Genomic DNA, 16654 nt, shown 5'->3' with positions numbered 1-16654 from the left:
GTATGTTTCAAATAATTACGCTTAGCAAGGGTACAATCACATTTGCAATTGAGACAAGTTTCGCCAAAATTTGGTGTTCAGACCAAGACATATTATTTCGCGCAATTTGTACGCTGCACCCACGCTGAAAACCTGGTTCGGCTCGTACAACGCGCACGGTCTTTGCACGAACAGTTTGGAACGAGCGGGAAAATGGACTTTGGGGGGGGGGGGGGGGGGAAGAAAACCTACCTGCCCTACGGGTCAGTGCGAGGCTTGCGTTCTGGGGCCTTGTCACTGAAAATCCCGCTTATGCGACCGACCTCCGACCATGCTGCGTCGGCGGTCGCATTTGATACCTGTTTCCATTGCACAAACATGAGTGAAATCTGGGTCCGAAACTTAAAAATTAAACTTCTTTAATTAAAAGACCTGATATTTTCCTTAATCATTGAATGTAAAGTTAAAGTTTCTTCATCTGATTTAAGCGCCTTCAGATAGAACCAGATTTCTTTTTACAGTTTTTACAAGTTATTTGGTTGGAGATTCATTGAAACTTAAATTGTCTGATTCGCCATTGTCGCTAGTTTCGCTTCCGCTGTTTCTCCTTTCCAGGTTTTCCTCTGTTTTTATAACCATTTTTCTCGCGTGTTTGCCAATTTTTTTGCAATCCTCTGTCAGTTTTTGACTGTTCTCAAAATATTGGTGTAATTTGTCCGCCTCCATTTTCTTTCTGTCCTTTGCCCTCCTGTTTTGAAACCAAACTTGAATTCTGTCCTCGGTCAGATTCGTGGGTTTTTCCAACTTTATCCTATCATCCATGTGAGGATATTTGTCTTTTTCGTAAACAGATTCGAGAATTTCCAGCTGTTCTTTCGTAAGGTTCTTGCGTTTCCTCTTGGAATCCTGTTTCTCCTTCACAGCTTGTTCGGGCGAACCCGTCGATGCACTAGACAAACGCAGCTTCTTTATTGCTGTAACAATCAAACGAAACATAACTTCCTTTGAGACCCAAAAGAGGAGCTGTTGACGTCACATGACGTGGGAAATGCGTTATGATCTTAATCTTGGGTTCCTACCACGGTTGTTCAAAGAGCGGATAACTTTATTTTACAGCCGATAAATCGCTATCCAGCGGGTATTATGTACTACAACTAATACATTTTATCCGAAGGATAGCGACTTCGATAAAGTTATTCGTTCTTTGAGCAACCGGGGTTGATTTCAGTGAAATGTGGAGTAAAGTTTATTGTCTTCAGTTCTGAAAACGAATACTCTAGTTGCTTAGTGCATGTGATCTGATTTGAAGTGCGCTGGAAATCGAGCTAATTTTCAGTTGCTTGTTTCTCTGTTCAGTTGTCAAAAGGAAATATTCCTGGACGTGTTATTACCCTCTAGCTTCGAAGTTGGAAGAGCCAGATTCCCCCCTCTCCTTAATCCCACTACCCCAGAAGAGCCAAAATGCTCCGTCTAAATGGGTTAAGTTAGTAATTGGGTGATCAATTCCACATAAAGCGTAATTATTTATTATGCACTCTAAAACCAACACCTACCTGGCTGGGAATTTTCGTCTGCCCCTTCACCTTTATTTGACACCGCTCCAGTTGAAGCTCTTGGTGGCCCCACAATGCAGTGCGAGGAAGCCAACATTCCATGCGCCATTGGAAACTGATATGCCGCTGGCATGGGAGAAATATCGTAGAGCGGCGAGAACGGAATTCCGTGACTTGAGAAATAGTGAAGTTGAGCAGATATAGTCGGGTTTAGAGATGCGAAATACAGATAAGGGATCCGGTAACGTGCTTGTTGAGCCTCTAGAAATGCTCTTATACCGTGCTTCATCATGATGAGTATCTGGGCAGCCTCTAATACATCAGGAGTGATGCTTGTAAATTTGTTTTGAGGATCAGCCATTTGTGTCCCTGTGAAAAAGACGAACGTGAGAACTTAACTGAACTTTTCGTAACAGCCCACCTCAGATCTTCCCCTCCCCCACTCTACCGTCAAAAATACGACCCCACCCACCCAGCCCCGCCCCATTAAGGCGGGGCTACACCTGAAAGCCGTTTTCACGAACTCGGTTTAATGAAAATATCTCGTTCGCGTTTCAAGCAATACAAAAATCCTATGCTCAAAACACAAATCAATTTTTTGGGGTGTTTTGTAAATTTTTTGGTGATTTTTAGGTATATTTGGGAGGAGTAGTAAAGAGTAGTAAAATTTGGAGAAATAAAATATAGTTAAGATTTGATGTAGTTTAATAATTAGAATTTGAAGTTAAAAATTGATATATGGACACCCAAACAGTCCCCTACCAACCTAGAGTGCTCTTGGGTTGGGGGCAACTGTCTGTTGGTGTTCAAAAAATAATTTTCTTTCTTTTATCCCTTCTTTAAACCTCTTAAAATTCCATTCAAATTTACGTGTATCTCCACCTTAACGCTTTATCCCTTAACTTTCAATCCTTAGTCGCGTCACTAACAGCAATACCATGGAAACGAAAAATGTGTTTGTAGCACAGAAAGTGCCCTATTTCAGTATAAGCGAAAAGGTAATCCTAAAGGTAAAGATATTGAATCTATTTTATTTTAGGGGAAAAAACCTTCGTTCGACAATGTAATAAATGTGATGGTATATTTATATATTTTTTTTCTTCGAGTTTCAATTTTTTTGGTTGGCAATGCCTTCAACTATTAATTAACTGAAAAGTTACACGCTCAAGTACACCCCAATTGTAATATCACGGTGAAAAAATTAACCCACAAGAATCGTAAAAATTTATCGTTATAGTAAGACTCGCGGACAAGAATCGTCTTTTCGAAATTGTCCGCAGAACCGAGAAGTCAGATAAATTATCAAAATGAGCTAATTGACTGATCTTTCACTAAACTCAAGAAAGTGGGCAAAACCCCAACTACATCTATTATTAGAAGTTCTAATAATAGATTTAATTTTGCAGGATAGAAGTTGAAAGGCGAACGCTTTGGGCAAAAAGTTATTATATTTTAAGACTTATGTATATTTTCAAGTTAGGAGGTTTCTGATTTGTTATTTTGTGCTATTACTGTCAAGTCTTCTTCGTATATGCGCCGGGGAAGGAACGGTCTATCACGAGAAACGAAAACAAACTATGAATCACTTAAGCGCCGTTGATTCGAAATGTCTTTTGAATCGAGTAACCTCTTTTGTTTACCTACGTTTGTTAAGGTTTGTAAAAGAAAAAACAGAGCTTTAACGGTTTGTTTTGGATAAAACAAGCATTATTGAAAAACTACACGTCCTATACTCGCGAAAGTCTTGCATCAAATCAACATTGTTATTGATCTTAATTGTGATTAATAAAAAGCACACGGTTGGAAAGATGTTAAACCTTATTTGACCTTAAAAATCAGGTAAAGCCTAACCTTGAATGAAAGTAAAATCATTACAAATTTGATTCTTCCGTTTCAGTGTTTGAAAATTGTTTTGAACAGTTACACGAGTCAAAATCGCCATCGAATGTGACGACTATTTCAACGTTCTAATTGCTCGCGAATTAGAGGATCAACTGATTCGTAAAATTTTTAACGTTTCTTGTTGTTTGAAATTGCCTTTGTGGATTTAAATAATTAAAGATTGATTAATGTTCTGGATCACAATAAAAGAGTTATGTTTTTGAATAGTCCTGCAACTGGTTTAAGTTTCTAAGTGTCCAAAACCGCGAACTCAAAAATTTTATTGCACAAACAACATGTTAGCAATTTTAAATCAAACAGTGGAAATGTGGACGCGATTTCTAAACGACGAAAAAAGAGTCCAGAGATAGCTCTGTAGTCTCAGTTAAAGTTGGTTTTGAATTTCTGTCTATGTAAGCAAAAAATAAAATTACTCCAAGGTTAAGTTATGCAGTTTGTAATAAGCTTTATACTTTTAACTAAGTTGACTTACTGTGGCGATCGGTAAAATTGTTTTGGCAATTCACTATTCTTTTCCTGCGTGAAAATAGCACTAGAATCTCGCCTTGTAGAGATGTTTAACCATTCACTTACTATATTTTTACTAAATACGTAGCGATCCTTCGCTGATTTCTGATTAACATAGATTTAAGCCGTTTTAAACTTTTAAAGCTTCCGTGGGTATACTAGCACAGAAAAACAAAGTTTACCGCAGCTGATATGATGCGCCTGGACGACTTTAAGAAATCCTTCCTATCAGTTAACAGGTTAATACACAATACAATTAGATCCCACCTTAAACTGAAGATTCCTGCAGCATTTAGTGTATATTCCTTGGAAAAATTGATGAATTCTCAGCTGAGCGAACGTTTGTAGAAGCAACTGTCGACTTGAACTGTCGAATACACGATCAAAGTTTTGCAAGGAAACTGACGTCACCTTAACCTCGATCAATGATTGGCTACTTGCGCGCTAATTACTGTCCTTGGTTGGACTTGAAAGTGCTTCCAGTTTCTGTTTGAGGGAGCAACACATATCAAAACATGTTCATTGACGATTTTTTTTTTTATTACTTGGTTTCTAATGAAAGAAGCTATTCCCAACTGCCGGTTGAAAATAACAATAATTATCAAGGCGAATGTTTGATAACATCATTCAATGCCACCGCCTCTAGGTTGAAGTCGGGCACTTTGTCCTTACCCCCCCCCCCCCAACCCTGCCGCCACCCGCGAGCGCGCCCCCAGAAAAAGAGACAAAGGAAGAAAGTCACAGTCTGTCCCACGAGGGGTCCAGTCCTAGAGATAAGCGTCCCATACATTGTTTACATGAGAATATTCCCGAGACAAGTTAACCTGCGATCAGACTTCCAGTTTTCGTTTCGCCTTGTAACTCATTCCTGCTGGTGACACGAAACGAACAAACTCCCTGAGCGAACGACGCGACGGGATATGTTGCAGAGACGTACAGAGACTTATGTTTGCAACTGGTTTATTTTATTTTTATTTGGTCGTAGAAGTGAGCAAAGTTTAAAGGGAAAACTTCAGTTCTAACTCACTGAGTCAACTTGAAAAAACACATTTGGTCGCTATGATTTGATTTGTTTACATCCGGGAATATTTCGCTGGTATGCCGACCTCAACCGGTTCAACAAACTGGTTACAACCGGTTCTTCAATCGGACTTCAGTATTTGTGAAACCAGGACTCGCATTGTTGTTGATTTTTTTTTACACTTGTTTTAACAAGAACACTCGACTGAGGATTTTTTTAAAATGAAAATTTCAACCTTTTTAAATTCAATGAACATATTTTCTAAGATAAATTCCGGCACAACAACTTGCCGACTAACAGATCAAAGTATGCCGCTATTGTTTTCAGTTTTGAGAAACCCTACAGCGCATGCGTTGCACCATTCTTCTGACGTCATTCACTCTTTCAATACAAAATTATTTTTCCTGTCAAAATCATTTCATCCTTACCATATTTTTGTCATTGGTAAAGAATGAGTCCAGTTTTGAGTGAATTTTCCGATCCTTGGCACGATGTCTTGGCCGTGTTATCAGCTATCCTTCTCGTCGTGGTTCCAGTGGAGCAGATTTTAACTCTTAAAATACTCGGAGAAAGAAACAACCGTCGAAAACGGCTGACACCGTACCTTATTAACCTCGCGGTCGCCAACTTGGTTTTTGTCTTTTCGTCACTAACCTTCTCGCTGGGTTCGAATATCTCTCGCCGATATATAGCCAACAAGGCAACATGCATTGTGTTTGGATATCTCCAAAGCGCCTCTGTACTTGTAACGTTCGCAACATTTGCGGCCTGCACGGTTATAGTATATAACACGGCCACTGAGCTAAAAGCAAATAACGTTTTCTTGAACAGACGAAAAGATACGAAGTTAGTTCTTGGAATGTGGCTTTATTGCTTTGTGATTCTGATTCCGACGATAATAATCTGGAACAGAAATACTTTTCACCCGAATACCTTTGGCTGTATTCCAATATGGCCGTTAAAGACTCCGGAGGACATCGCTTACTTCGTAATCTTTACAATCCTCGGATTTTCCATGCCAATGATTTTTAACTTTGTCTACAGCGTCAAGATTTATCTGTTTTTCGGCTCCAACATGCACTTACTCCAGATGTCTTATTCTCAGCGAAAAAGGTATCAGGAATACAAGAAAGTTTCCAAAATGATGATCACCTCTGTTGTGGTGTATTCAATTTGTTGGACACCCTTCACGATCGTCAGTCTCGTTTCGTTATCTGGTTACACACCAAGTCCAGCATTAAGAGCTATTCCCTACCTGATGTCCAAGTGTGGCGTTCTATTCAACTCAATAATTTATGCCATTTTCAACGCCAAGTAAGGAAAATCATGTTTTTATTTGCCTGATTTGAGCACTTAAATACACTTTTAGAGCGGATTTCAATTGAGTGTCGTGTCGAAAGTAATTTCACGTTTGCTTTGGTCTTGCTTTATTTCACTCTGTGATTGGCCAACAAAACCCGCCCCACCTTCTCAACCAGTCAGCAGCAAAACCAAAACCAGTCGTGCCTCGGTCGCACGCACTTTCCCGCGCTTGCCGTCGGCTACATGCATTTGCTTCGATATCTGATTGGTTCCTTGCGCTGTTTGCGTCTGTTGTGATTGACCAGAGAAATTACTTTGGTTTTCGTTTTAAGACACTCGAATGAAAACCGCTCTAATTTTTTTCTTAGCTACTACTTTTTTTTTTTGTACACCACACCAGGGGTTAGTGTTTTCGCATTGTTGATTGGACATGTAATGTTGCGCAAGACCACGCAAAGCCGAAAATACAGCGCTTTTCAATTGAGTGGTTTTATGTCTCATTGCCCTTCTATCGTTTTCAGTTCTGTATAGAGAGTTATGCAACGTAAAATAGGCGAAAGGCTAAAGTCTTTTTTGGCTTGATACAACTGTGTTTTGCCATCGTCTTGTTCCGCTTTGTTTGTGTTGCGCAGATCATTTGCCGGGAGTGGTAAGCGAGGCCTTTTTAAGCTCAGGTCGGTAAAATTGACTTTAGGGACCGATCGTTTATTACGTCCTGGGGGGGGGGGGGGGGGTTTGAGGGGGAAGGGGTAATTTTTTTAAACGAGCTCTTTTTGGGAGGGTAATTTTTTACCTTGTACGAAAAGTGAGGGGGGTACAATTTTAAGACATACAAAAGGTACCAACTAAATGTATTTAGCAATCATTCTTCTCATCAATCATAGAGTTGGTAAAATCGACTAGATACTTCTCCACTCGCTACTATTCTTCAGAGCGACAAAGATCTTGCACGTAATAGGTTGAGTTATGACATAGACAGGCAAACCATGTATTTCATCAAGCGGTTTATCTCTGAAGGCTTGTTTATCTGGGCAAAAAAATTGACTAAAAGACGAATAGAGATGGTAGGCTTCTTCAAAATCTATATATCCACATCCATACATCAAATGCTCCTGTACTGCTCTCAAACCCCGAGTTGCTTTGACCTTCTGTGTACCTTCTTTTGACGACTGAAGAACAGACCCCATCAATAACAAAACATCGTTATTATCAAGACAGTGAAGAGATATTCTAAGGTACATTTCCTTACTTGAATTTCGCCTAACTTCTGATTGTTTCTCTTGCCAGTTCAGATTCAGAGAGCTAGCGACTTCCCCATGTAACCAAGCGTTGTGCCCAGGAACTTCTCAACAATTCAACCACCAGGCGAACCATGGTGGTGGTGGTGAGGGGGGGGGGGGGGGGGGAGGTTAAATTTTCAAACTGTCATTGTAGTGGGGGGTAAAACTTTTGCTTGAAAGATTTTTTTTTTGGGGGGGGGGTAAAATTTTCATACAATCGATTTTTTTAGAAAACCACCCCCCCCCCCCCGCCCCTAGGACGTAATAAACGATTGGTCCCTTAATTTTAATGAAACTGTCGTATAACGGGCCGGAGGCGCGGAGGCGCGGTTTCACTATGTAACTTTATTATCGCCGGATACAAAAATAAAAAAAAACACTCTCATCTTCCGAGACCAGTGCAACTTAAATTTGTTTCCTTATCAAATTCCAGGTTTAGAGCCGCCATTGCAAATGTGTTCTGCTGCTGTTGCCATGGTTCTCAAGTCAGCGTCGTGGAGCCACACAGGGCAGGCCCACCAACACCTGACATACAGCCTCTACAGATTATGGTACCCAGATCCCCAGTCATACGCGCTGTCACGGTCCCAGGAACGATTACATCTCGGGATATCGTAAATGAAGAGTCTTCCGCAGCTTCCCACGAATTGGAGGAATGCCATTACAAGGAAGTACTGCTAGACTTAAACTCTGGTCTAGCGGTTTACTCATTAGAGTGAAAGTTTATTTAAGGAAACCTCAATTTTAGTGGAGTCCCTCGGTAGACTGATAGAAGTACAGTCTAAATTCCACGTTTTGCACCTTTTGGTATACAAAACAATTGGATATCAGTATCGCTAGAATATACTCCCGGTAGCATGCCCTTTGACTTTTAAATTTTCCGCGTAATATGGTTACTTCTGTGGTCTTGAAGAAGAAATGGTATTGTATCCCATAATTCTTTGTCTAAAAAAAATCGAAATCTTGCCTTATGTACAAGAATATAACGTTAATTTATTGAACAGTTGGAGGTTTCCTAAAAATTATTATACAAGCAAACAAATGCCTAATTATCTCCTTGCAGCGGCGAGGGACTTTTCGGGGATAATGAAAAAAACATTAAGAATTAAAATTAGCGAGAAAAAACAAAGTGAATTTTTATTTTTGTTTTATTTTTTCTGAAAACCACCGCCAGGTGATTAGAGGCCTCCTCTTAAAATATTGTTTTTATTTTTATTTTTTTTATTTTGTCGCTTGAAAATGATGTCATGTTGACGTCGAAACGCTGTGTTTTCTCGCTAATTTTTCTCCTTAAATGTCTATCTAAATCTAATCTAATTCGAATAATGAAAAAATACAAACAAACAAAACAACAACAACAACAAAACCCCAAGTATTTCAAATAAAACATAAGAAATTAAGAATCCCAAATTGCAGGAGGCAGAACAGTCGGTAATTTCACAAGCCAAGCCGAGGAGCTGAACTCGGGTCTACCCGAGTTCAGTTGGTTATCAGAGCGGAACTTGAACTCGAGACCTTTGGATTTCAAATCCACTGCTTAAATCACTCAACCACGCTGCTTTCTTTGTAAATATGAAATATCCATTTGCGTTTTCCAATAGTATAATCACTATGTTGTATTATGCATGTTAATAATTGAAAGAGAGTCACTTGTATATTAAGTTTAAAACCTCTGTTTTTCCGTATATTAGAACAGTTTTCAAAGCAATTTCTCTGGCCAATCACAGAAGACCCAAACAGTGCATCGAACAGACGAACCAATGAGAACTTCGAGCAAGTACATGTAACCGCGCAAAGGCGGGAAAACGCAAGCGTGTTACGATTGGTTTTGATTTTGCTTCTTATTGGTTGAGAAAGTGGCGCGAGTTTTGTCAGCCAATCACAGACGACAGTAAATCAAAACAAAGCAAACGCGAATCACTGTCGACACTTATCTGAAAACGCTGTAAGCCATAATGAAATAGAAAACAGGTTTGGCTTAGTCCGCGCATTAACATTTTAATTTTCATAGAGCGCCTGTGGTATATCTGCCTCGTCATGAGACATGGTGCGCATGGGGTTGTGGGACAATCGCATGAATCCCATTTTCCCGCTCTTTCCGCGAAATGCGTTGGCGCTTGTGAACAAGGCAATGGTACCATTTTTGTAAAAATGTAATATAGTAATTATTTATCTATAATTTACAAGTCTGAGTCTTGTTTGTCATGAGTTTTCAGGTGTGTAATTTAACCGACAAACACCTTTACCAGGTGAAACAGCATCAAACTAAAGCTAAGTTGTTTGCTTTGCGGTAAATATGCCCAGCTTTCAAAATAAAAAGTAATTGTTTCTGATCATTATGATCAGAAAATTTTGTGTATATTTTATAAATCATATTCATTAAAAAAAAAAAAAAAAAAAAACCTCACCTGGTGTGTGATGCCGTGTTTTTATGGCTTCTCAGAGCTTCCGAAAGCTGTTTTGAGCGGCTGATCCACGTCCAGCACTGTGATGCAATGAGAAGGTTGGAAAACTTGAAGTCCATTTTGAGCCTTCATTTGAGGAGAGCACTTCGAAAACTTCGCTGTAATTCTATTGAAACTCAAGCACACGAATGCTAAGACGGATGCATATATGATGTACAAAGTGTTCAAAGTATCCAGCTAGAGTTACTGAATTAGTAGGAACGATGCCAAGTCAAGAAAGAAAATGAAACGTTTTGCCAAAACGGTAAAAAACAATTTATTAATGAGCAAAACAATGAGACTCAGCACATGCGCCCAAAACTTTGGTACATTTCTTTGCCGTTCTCAGCAAAACAACAACGTAAATAATGACCAAACTAAACGTTTTGTGGAAAATTCGGTCACCCAGGATATAGTCTGGACACCCTGCACAAGATTTATGAGTCGGAAAATTGCGTATTAGTTCAAGAAAATTAATTCATATAAAAAAGTATAATAATAATAATAAAGTCAATTCATACTCTGTTGCCAGTTTTGACTTTTTTATTTAAAAATGTTTCACGTGGACTTCCCCAGTCGGGAAAATTTTAGTACTCGTGCCCAGTTTTGACCGTGAGTTTTGACGTGGAATTCCAGCTACACGGCTTGTCCGCGGCAAAAATGGCGCCCGATTTGAATTCAACTTTGTTTTAGCGAAGGCCTGTGCCTCAAGTAAATGAACTTCCCAGTGAATGAGTTGCTCGGGAAGGACCACACATCATCCTTCTTGGCATATGGTGAGGCAGGAAAGTGTGTGCTTGAGCGAGGTTTTCGAAGTGTTCTCCTCAAATGACAGGTCAAAGATAAACCGCTCAAAACGGCTTTCGGAAGCTCTGAGAAGCCATGAACATACAGTAAAACACACCAGGTGAGCTTTTTAAGACTTTATTGTAATTGTTGTAGGTTTTTTGAGGGAATATTATTTAATTTTAGATCGAATTTGAACACCATACAGACTCTTATATTACGTGCTGGTGACCTGTGCTAACAATTTATAGAATCGTGTTTACGGCAAATAAAACGGCAAACGTGAGATCGGTGAGATTCGTTTTTTCAAACGTCCTCGCGATTATTCCAACTCGCTTTAAATGTCAGATGTAAATGAGATTTCCTGGAGTTGAATTCTTGAAAACTGCACCCAAGTTTAGAAAGATAAAGAAAAATTCGCATAACGTGCCATCGATCAGGAAATTTCACAGTCGTGCAGTGACGGCAAAGAAATGCACGTGCAGAGTTGCTGTTTTTGCTAATTAGCCTATTGCTTTTTGAGATTGTTGTTGCCGTCGCCGTGGTCGTTGCTTTCTCTCTATTTGCCACGGGGAAACGTTTGCTTAATCTTCTATGGCACAAAATTAATAATTATGGGAAGTGAATGGAAGAGTCTTATTAATTCAAGTTAATAACTGTAGGGACAAATACAAGTTTCTTTTCATAGCGAGTGAAAAGTTTTAACTCAAATTAGTTACGGTTAAAAGTGTTTCGCGGCTTTTCTTAAAGCTGTGAAGTCGGACCAAAAATAAACAAAGATTGTTCTATTCAAATTAAAAGAAATTTCGAACATTAAAATTGTTATTAGAATTTGTACGTGCTAATGAAAAACTTCTTCATCAGAAGCCTGTGTAAACATTACCGTAAAGCTGACTCATAGTCACGTGACACCCTCAGCACTTCTAAATGGCGGGGCAATACCGCCGTTGCTTCTAATGTGTTCACTGTTCCAGGTCAGTTCAACCATCTCAAAAGAAATGCTTCTTATAACCAGCTTTTTGGTGTCAATTTTCGCCCCTTCAATATCGGAAGGTAAGATTTAAAATGTTAATCATGCACTAAAAATGTTTCTCTTTTAACTTACAGTTTGCAGCTTTTTTTAAATTTATAATCGGTGAATTTTAGTCTTTAAGAGCAAGCTAACGCAGTTAGGTAAGCATGTTATTCTGTAATGCGACCAGAGACCTTTATTTAACGTTCCGATAACTTACCGGCCACGGAAACCAATTAACGTGGCACAAAGTCCCTCAACGGTGATGCTATCATTAGTGATTTTGAAAGCCAAATTTGAAGATCCTTATCGATTTATTTAACACATTGGCAAGTTTGAACTGATACAATATCAGGTGATTTGAAGAAAATGCTTATGGGTTCCGGGATGTTCGAAAAACGTGTACCAAGTTTGAATCCCGTACTGTGAAAGAGAGGTTAAAGAAAACTGTTGCTGTGGTCGCGTAATATTTCAACTAAATTTCGCACTTTAAGTTCCAAAACCCTACCCTCCACATACTTAGATATGGAAGAATTTTTGGGCGCGTTATTTTAAGTTTTACACTCCTGGTGACTTACAGTTTGCTTCTCAGTTACAGTTGCTATTTATAATCACTTTCCAGGAATTGCCAATATTCTTATCAAAACTTCATGATCCAAGTAAAACCACCAAGGAACTAATTTTCTAAACAACATACCGAGGCTGACGAAACACACTTTTTAATAAATTGTCATATGATATCTCTTTCAGCCTGTGGAATACGTCCCTTTGGGGCCCGTATTCGTGGCGGTGAAGAAGCCACCCCTCATTCATGGCCTTGGCAGGCCTCTCTACGCTTCGATGGGGGTCATATTTGCGGCGCATCTCTCGTCTCTCCGGACTTGCTCGTCACCGCAGCTCATTGTGTCATGTCTAGCCCTGATCCTAAACGATACAAAATCATTTTAGGTAAGAAATAATTTGTAATCTGGCGAATCTATGTACATTCTGCTACCAGCCACCTTCTAAGGCCCATACAAAGGACACGCCTTACTTGAGTAGTCAGCGCATACTCTTTGCTGCCGCCAAGTGCCAACCTTTTTGCCAAAATAGTTCTTTGCTTTAGTTAGTACATAAAAAATAGGAGAGTTTAATTTAGGCACTAATCACAATAACTCGATTGCTCGTGCAGAGGCTAACTTCATGTGGCCAATTTTTCTTCTTTCAATTATCGTTCGGCAGGAAGGTTGGTCCAGCATTTGGTCTTATTTGAAACTTGCGAAGGTTACTAACAAACGGTAGATTTGCGCAATCTTTCCCATTCTTCCCACTTTTTTCATCTATAAACAATCAGTGGTATTCGCCGGAACGCTAAGCAAATTGCCGCGCGCGCAAAGTGATTCTTCGTGCGGATTGTCAACCGTGCACACGAATACTCGCGGTGCGTGGGCAGATTTTTCTCTCATGTTTCATGCTTCATGTTTCTTGTAAAATTGACACTAAGAGAAAACAAGGAATGGCTTTAAAACTAGTAATAATCAAAGAAAAGGGAGTGCGTTCGATGTCACCAGGCTCTCTCTTCTTCGCCAAGTTGGTGATGATGTCATCCGCCTCTGCAAAATCTGCGGGGAATGCCAGATACGCGTCCCAAGAACCATTCATTCAACGTTGTTCCTTACAATCTCGATTCCAATCTGCATTAGGAGTGCGTTCTTTGTACGTGGAACGTAATAACTTACAAATGGAATTAATAAATTGATGATATGTTTTATTAGGAGCCCATGATAAGGTGAGAGATGGCGAATCATATGATGTGTCAAGTGTTGAAGTCTATCCAAAGTTCGATGCATGGTCGCTTAAACACGACGTAGCCGTCCTAAAGTTGTCGCGCCCCGCAAGACTTGGCAAGAAAGTGAACACCATTTGTCTTCCGCCTCACGGCTCACGAGTTAGGCTAGGAACACGGTGTTATGTCACAGGTGAGAAATTGTACAGTCAAATCTACACCGAAACAGCTACAGGTTATAGGCGAATCTTTGCTTACACTTTTTGCCCTTATTAACATATGCTTATCACCATCTGATGACGCTAATAAAATAGGAACTCTGAATATTAAAAGGGCATAAAAGTTTCAGTTTTCTCTGATAATTTGAGCTCAGTACATAGAATGGTTTCGGAGAAATTCTCTTCTAAAAACTCGAAATTTTAAAGAGAATGTATGGCTCATCAACGTTTTTGCCACCCAGCAATTTCGCAGTTTTTGATGGCTGATATTTCCCTCAATGTTGCTTGCAAAGAGCTGAAAATTGCACGAATTGCTCAACTTAATCAGCTCTTTCAACTTTTGCATTTAGTTCATATATACGGTCACGGCTTCTATGAATTAAGTCGTATGCTAATGAGGAAAAATGTAAACAATGACGTCAGCAAAGATTCGCCTATTCCAATGAGGAGGGAGAGCGGTTAGGGCGCTGGACTTGGAATCCGGAGATCCCGGGTTCATGTCCCGCTCTGGGCTGAGTTGCTCGAAGCATGGTTAGCGCTAACCATTGGCTAAGAGCTATTAAAACCTATAGGTTGTCATGGCATTTAACCCCGGTTAGCACTAACCATGCTTCGAGCAACTGGGCCCTGACCGCTAGCTGGAGTTGTTTCTCGGTAGCCCCGAGTTCAACTCCTCAGCTGAGCTTGTAAAAAGCCAGCTGACCTGCCTCCTGCCAATTGGAATTTTTAACCATGTTATGTTTAGTATAAATTATTTCTTTGTGAAGTTCAATGCTCAGCCCCACTAGCACTTGTATTGTAAACACTGCTAAGAGTAGCGATAAAATTTGATAAAGCACTCGAATCTCTTTACGGTGGCCAATATTCCTTTTCAACTCTTGATAAAACCAAGCATTCGAATGTACTACTACTAAACGTTTACGAATATTTTCAAAGAAAAAAGTCTCAAAAGTAGTCTAAAATCCTTTTCGCTTACAAGGCTGGGGCAGAACGAGGCCCATCATTACCGTAACTGCGAAGCGCCTGAAACAGGCTTTAGCTCCGCTGGCCACATTCAATGACTGCAGAAAAATGATGGGTTCAGCAGCATGGAAGCTGGAAGACAGCGCGAATGTTTGCTTGGGAGGTCAAGGCAGTAGTGTCTGTCATGGCGACAGCGGTGGACCTCTGTCGTGCTTCGAGAATGGTCGGTGGGTCCTTCGTGGAGCGGCCTCGTGGGTGACAGGGTATGTGTGCCCCAAGAGAAAGTACGCAGTGTATGCGCGAGTGAGTTCCTATATCAACTGGATCAATGAGCACATTTAAGGATGAAGGAAAATGAAAATGGTAAGAACATTAATCAGAAATATCATAATTTAATGGGATAGGGAGTTGCTGTTTTTTTTATGGAGATTTAAAATAATAGGGAAAAATCTATACTTAAAATATATGCAATAATGATAAGACACAAAGCATTCATTAAAGAAAATAATTACAATAATAATCAAAATATATAAATAAATAAAATACTTATATAGCGAATTAACCATAAAATGCTCTAATACGCTTTACAGCCTCAGTGTGAAACTCATTTGAAGGCTTTCCTAATTTAAAAAAGTCTTAACTTTAACTTTTAAAGGAAGAGAGACTTGTTGTAAACCAAATGACCAAAGGAAGAGCGTTTTCAAACATGAATGCGCGATCACCAAGAGTCTTAACGGGAAAAAGAAGAAAACCGAAATAATTAACGAGGAGGAATAGGGATGGGAAGTTGTTAGAAATCAGGTCCTTATTGACTACTTTTAAGACAGATTTTCTTGAAACATTTATTTTAGTTACTCCACTTTACATTGAAAACTACAGTCTAATAAGATATTTCATAATTAGTTTTTTCTTTACTTTCGGCATAAGTGCTTTTTCTTGCCTATATTAAACCTGCCTTTTATAAACCTACAATGTTCGTGTACGATATACCATTTAAAGCCATCATTTTTCTCTAATCCTGGGACAGAGTCACGAAGATTTCGTTATAATGTATTCAGTCTAAGTATTGTTTATTAGCAATAGACTATTGCAAAATTAAAAGTAGGAAGATCCTCGCAGTTAGTTCGCAACTTAAGCAGTTTTTTTTTCCAGGCTTTCTTTTCGCAACTGCTTAAGCTGCGTACTAACTGCGAGGATCTTTCTTCTATTTGATCTTTCATTCGCAGTTCAAAATGTATGTTTCATATATTTACATTCAGACTATTGTTAGTCCAACAATAGACACAATACATAGGATAAACTTAGCAAAGATTCGTGAATCTGGCCCTTGATGCCTAATCGAACCAATTGAATTGAATATCAATTATATTGAATTGAATTGAATCGCAAACTTAGTTAAATTCATAACTATTATTTCTCTCTCTTTTTCCTTAGAATTTTGAAAGGCTTGCTATCGATAATTACAAGACACCGTCGGTTACACTGGATTCTAGATTACTAATAAGAAATGTAATGAATCATTAAAAATGTTAGGCATGTTCAAATTAGCGTGTGGTGTATTTCTTGTTAACAGTTATCTCATTGTCTAATATAGAAACGTCTGAGGCTGGAACGAGCGATGAATTGTGGGATCGTTTTGGTTGACAAATCCTAAAATATCTAAAGTTAAAAAGAAACACCTATTACAGTATAACAAACCGACAGTTTAAGAGCACATGACTGTACCGATGAGAAACTTTCATTTGAAAGATTGCACTTCAGGATATCATCCACAGATCGAAATGTTAGAACCACTACAGACAAGATAATAAACGGTAAATCAGGAAAAAAGTATCAATAATTACAATTGAGTACTTCAAAATTTCATAAATCTAGAGACCACTTCCTGTCCCGATTTTTGACTCTTTTGGTAAGCAATTACA

General features: G+C 39.2%; 3 protein-coding genes across 5 annotated transcripts; 2 read left to right on the top strand and 1 right to left on the bottom strand.

Annotated features, from left to right (window-relative positions):
* Positions 1–381: 381 nt before the first annotated feature.
* Positions 382–4395, bottom strand: LOC146452003 (uncharacterized). 2 transcript variants are annotated; one of them, XM_085098395.1, is made up of 3 exons: positions 4209–4395; positions 1533–1901; positions 382–953 (listed from the first exon to the last, which is right to left on the bottom strand). In XM_085098395.1, the coding sequence occupies exons 2-3, from the start codon at positions 1891–1893 to the stop codon at positions 511–513; spliced, it is 804 nt and encodes a 267-aa protein (XP_084954521.1). In that variant the 5' UTR covers positions 1894–1901; positions 4209–4395; the 3' UTR covers positions 382–510. The 2 variants fall into 2 exon arrangements, with proteins under 2 accessions (XP_084954521.1, XP_084954522.1); XM_085098396.1 differs by lacking the exon at positions 4209–4395 and adding an exon at positions 3384–3462.
* A 318-nt stretch (positions 4396–4713) lies between these two features.
* On the top strand, positions 4714–8620 carry LOC146452002 (pinopsin-like). Its single transcript, XM_085098493.1, has 2 exons — positions 4714–6276; positions 7978–8620. Exons 1-2 carry the CDS (start codon positions 5414–5416, stop codon positions 8261–8263), a joined length of 1149 nt encoding a protein of 382 aa, XP_084954619.1. The 5' UTR covers positions 4714–5413; the 3' UTR covers positions 8264–8620.
* Positions 8621–10399: 1779 nt separating this feature from the next.
* On the top strand, positions 10400–16276 carry LOC146452001 (chymotrypsin-like protease CTRL-1). Of its 2 annotated transcripts, XM_085098416.1 has the most exons (5): positions 10400–10895; positions 12537–12734; positions 13541–13744; positions 14749–15095; positions 16167–16276. In XM_085098416.1, exons 2-4 carry the CDS (start codon positions 12695–12697, stop codon positions 15072–15074), a joined length of 570 nt encoding a protein of 189 aa, XP_084954542.1. In that variant the 5' UTR covers positions 10400–10895; positions 12537–12694; the 3' UTR covers positions 15075–15095; positions 16167–16276. The 2 variants fall into 2 exon arrangements, with proteins under 2 accessions (XP_084954542.1, XP_084954541.1); XM_085098415.1 differs by lacking the exon at positions 10400–10895 and having other exon boundaries at positions 11358–12734.
* Positions 16277–16654: the final 378 nt, after the last annotated feature.

Source organism: Pavona decussata, unplaced genomic scaffold, assembly GCF_977016875.1.
Source record: "Pavona decussata unplaced genomic scaffold, jaPavDecu1.1 SCAFFOLD_381, whole genome shotgun sequence".
Taxonomy (NCBI): domain Eukaryota; kingdom Metazoa; phylum Cnidaria; class Anthozoa; order Scleractinia; family Agariciidae; genus Pavona; species Pavona decussata.
Note: the sequence above shows the minus strand (reverse complement) of the source record. Positions and strands in the feature narration are given on the sequence as shown.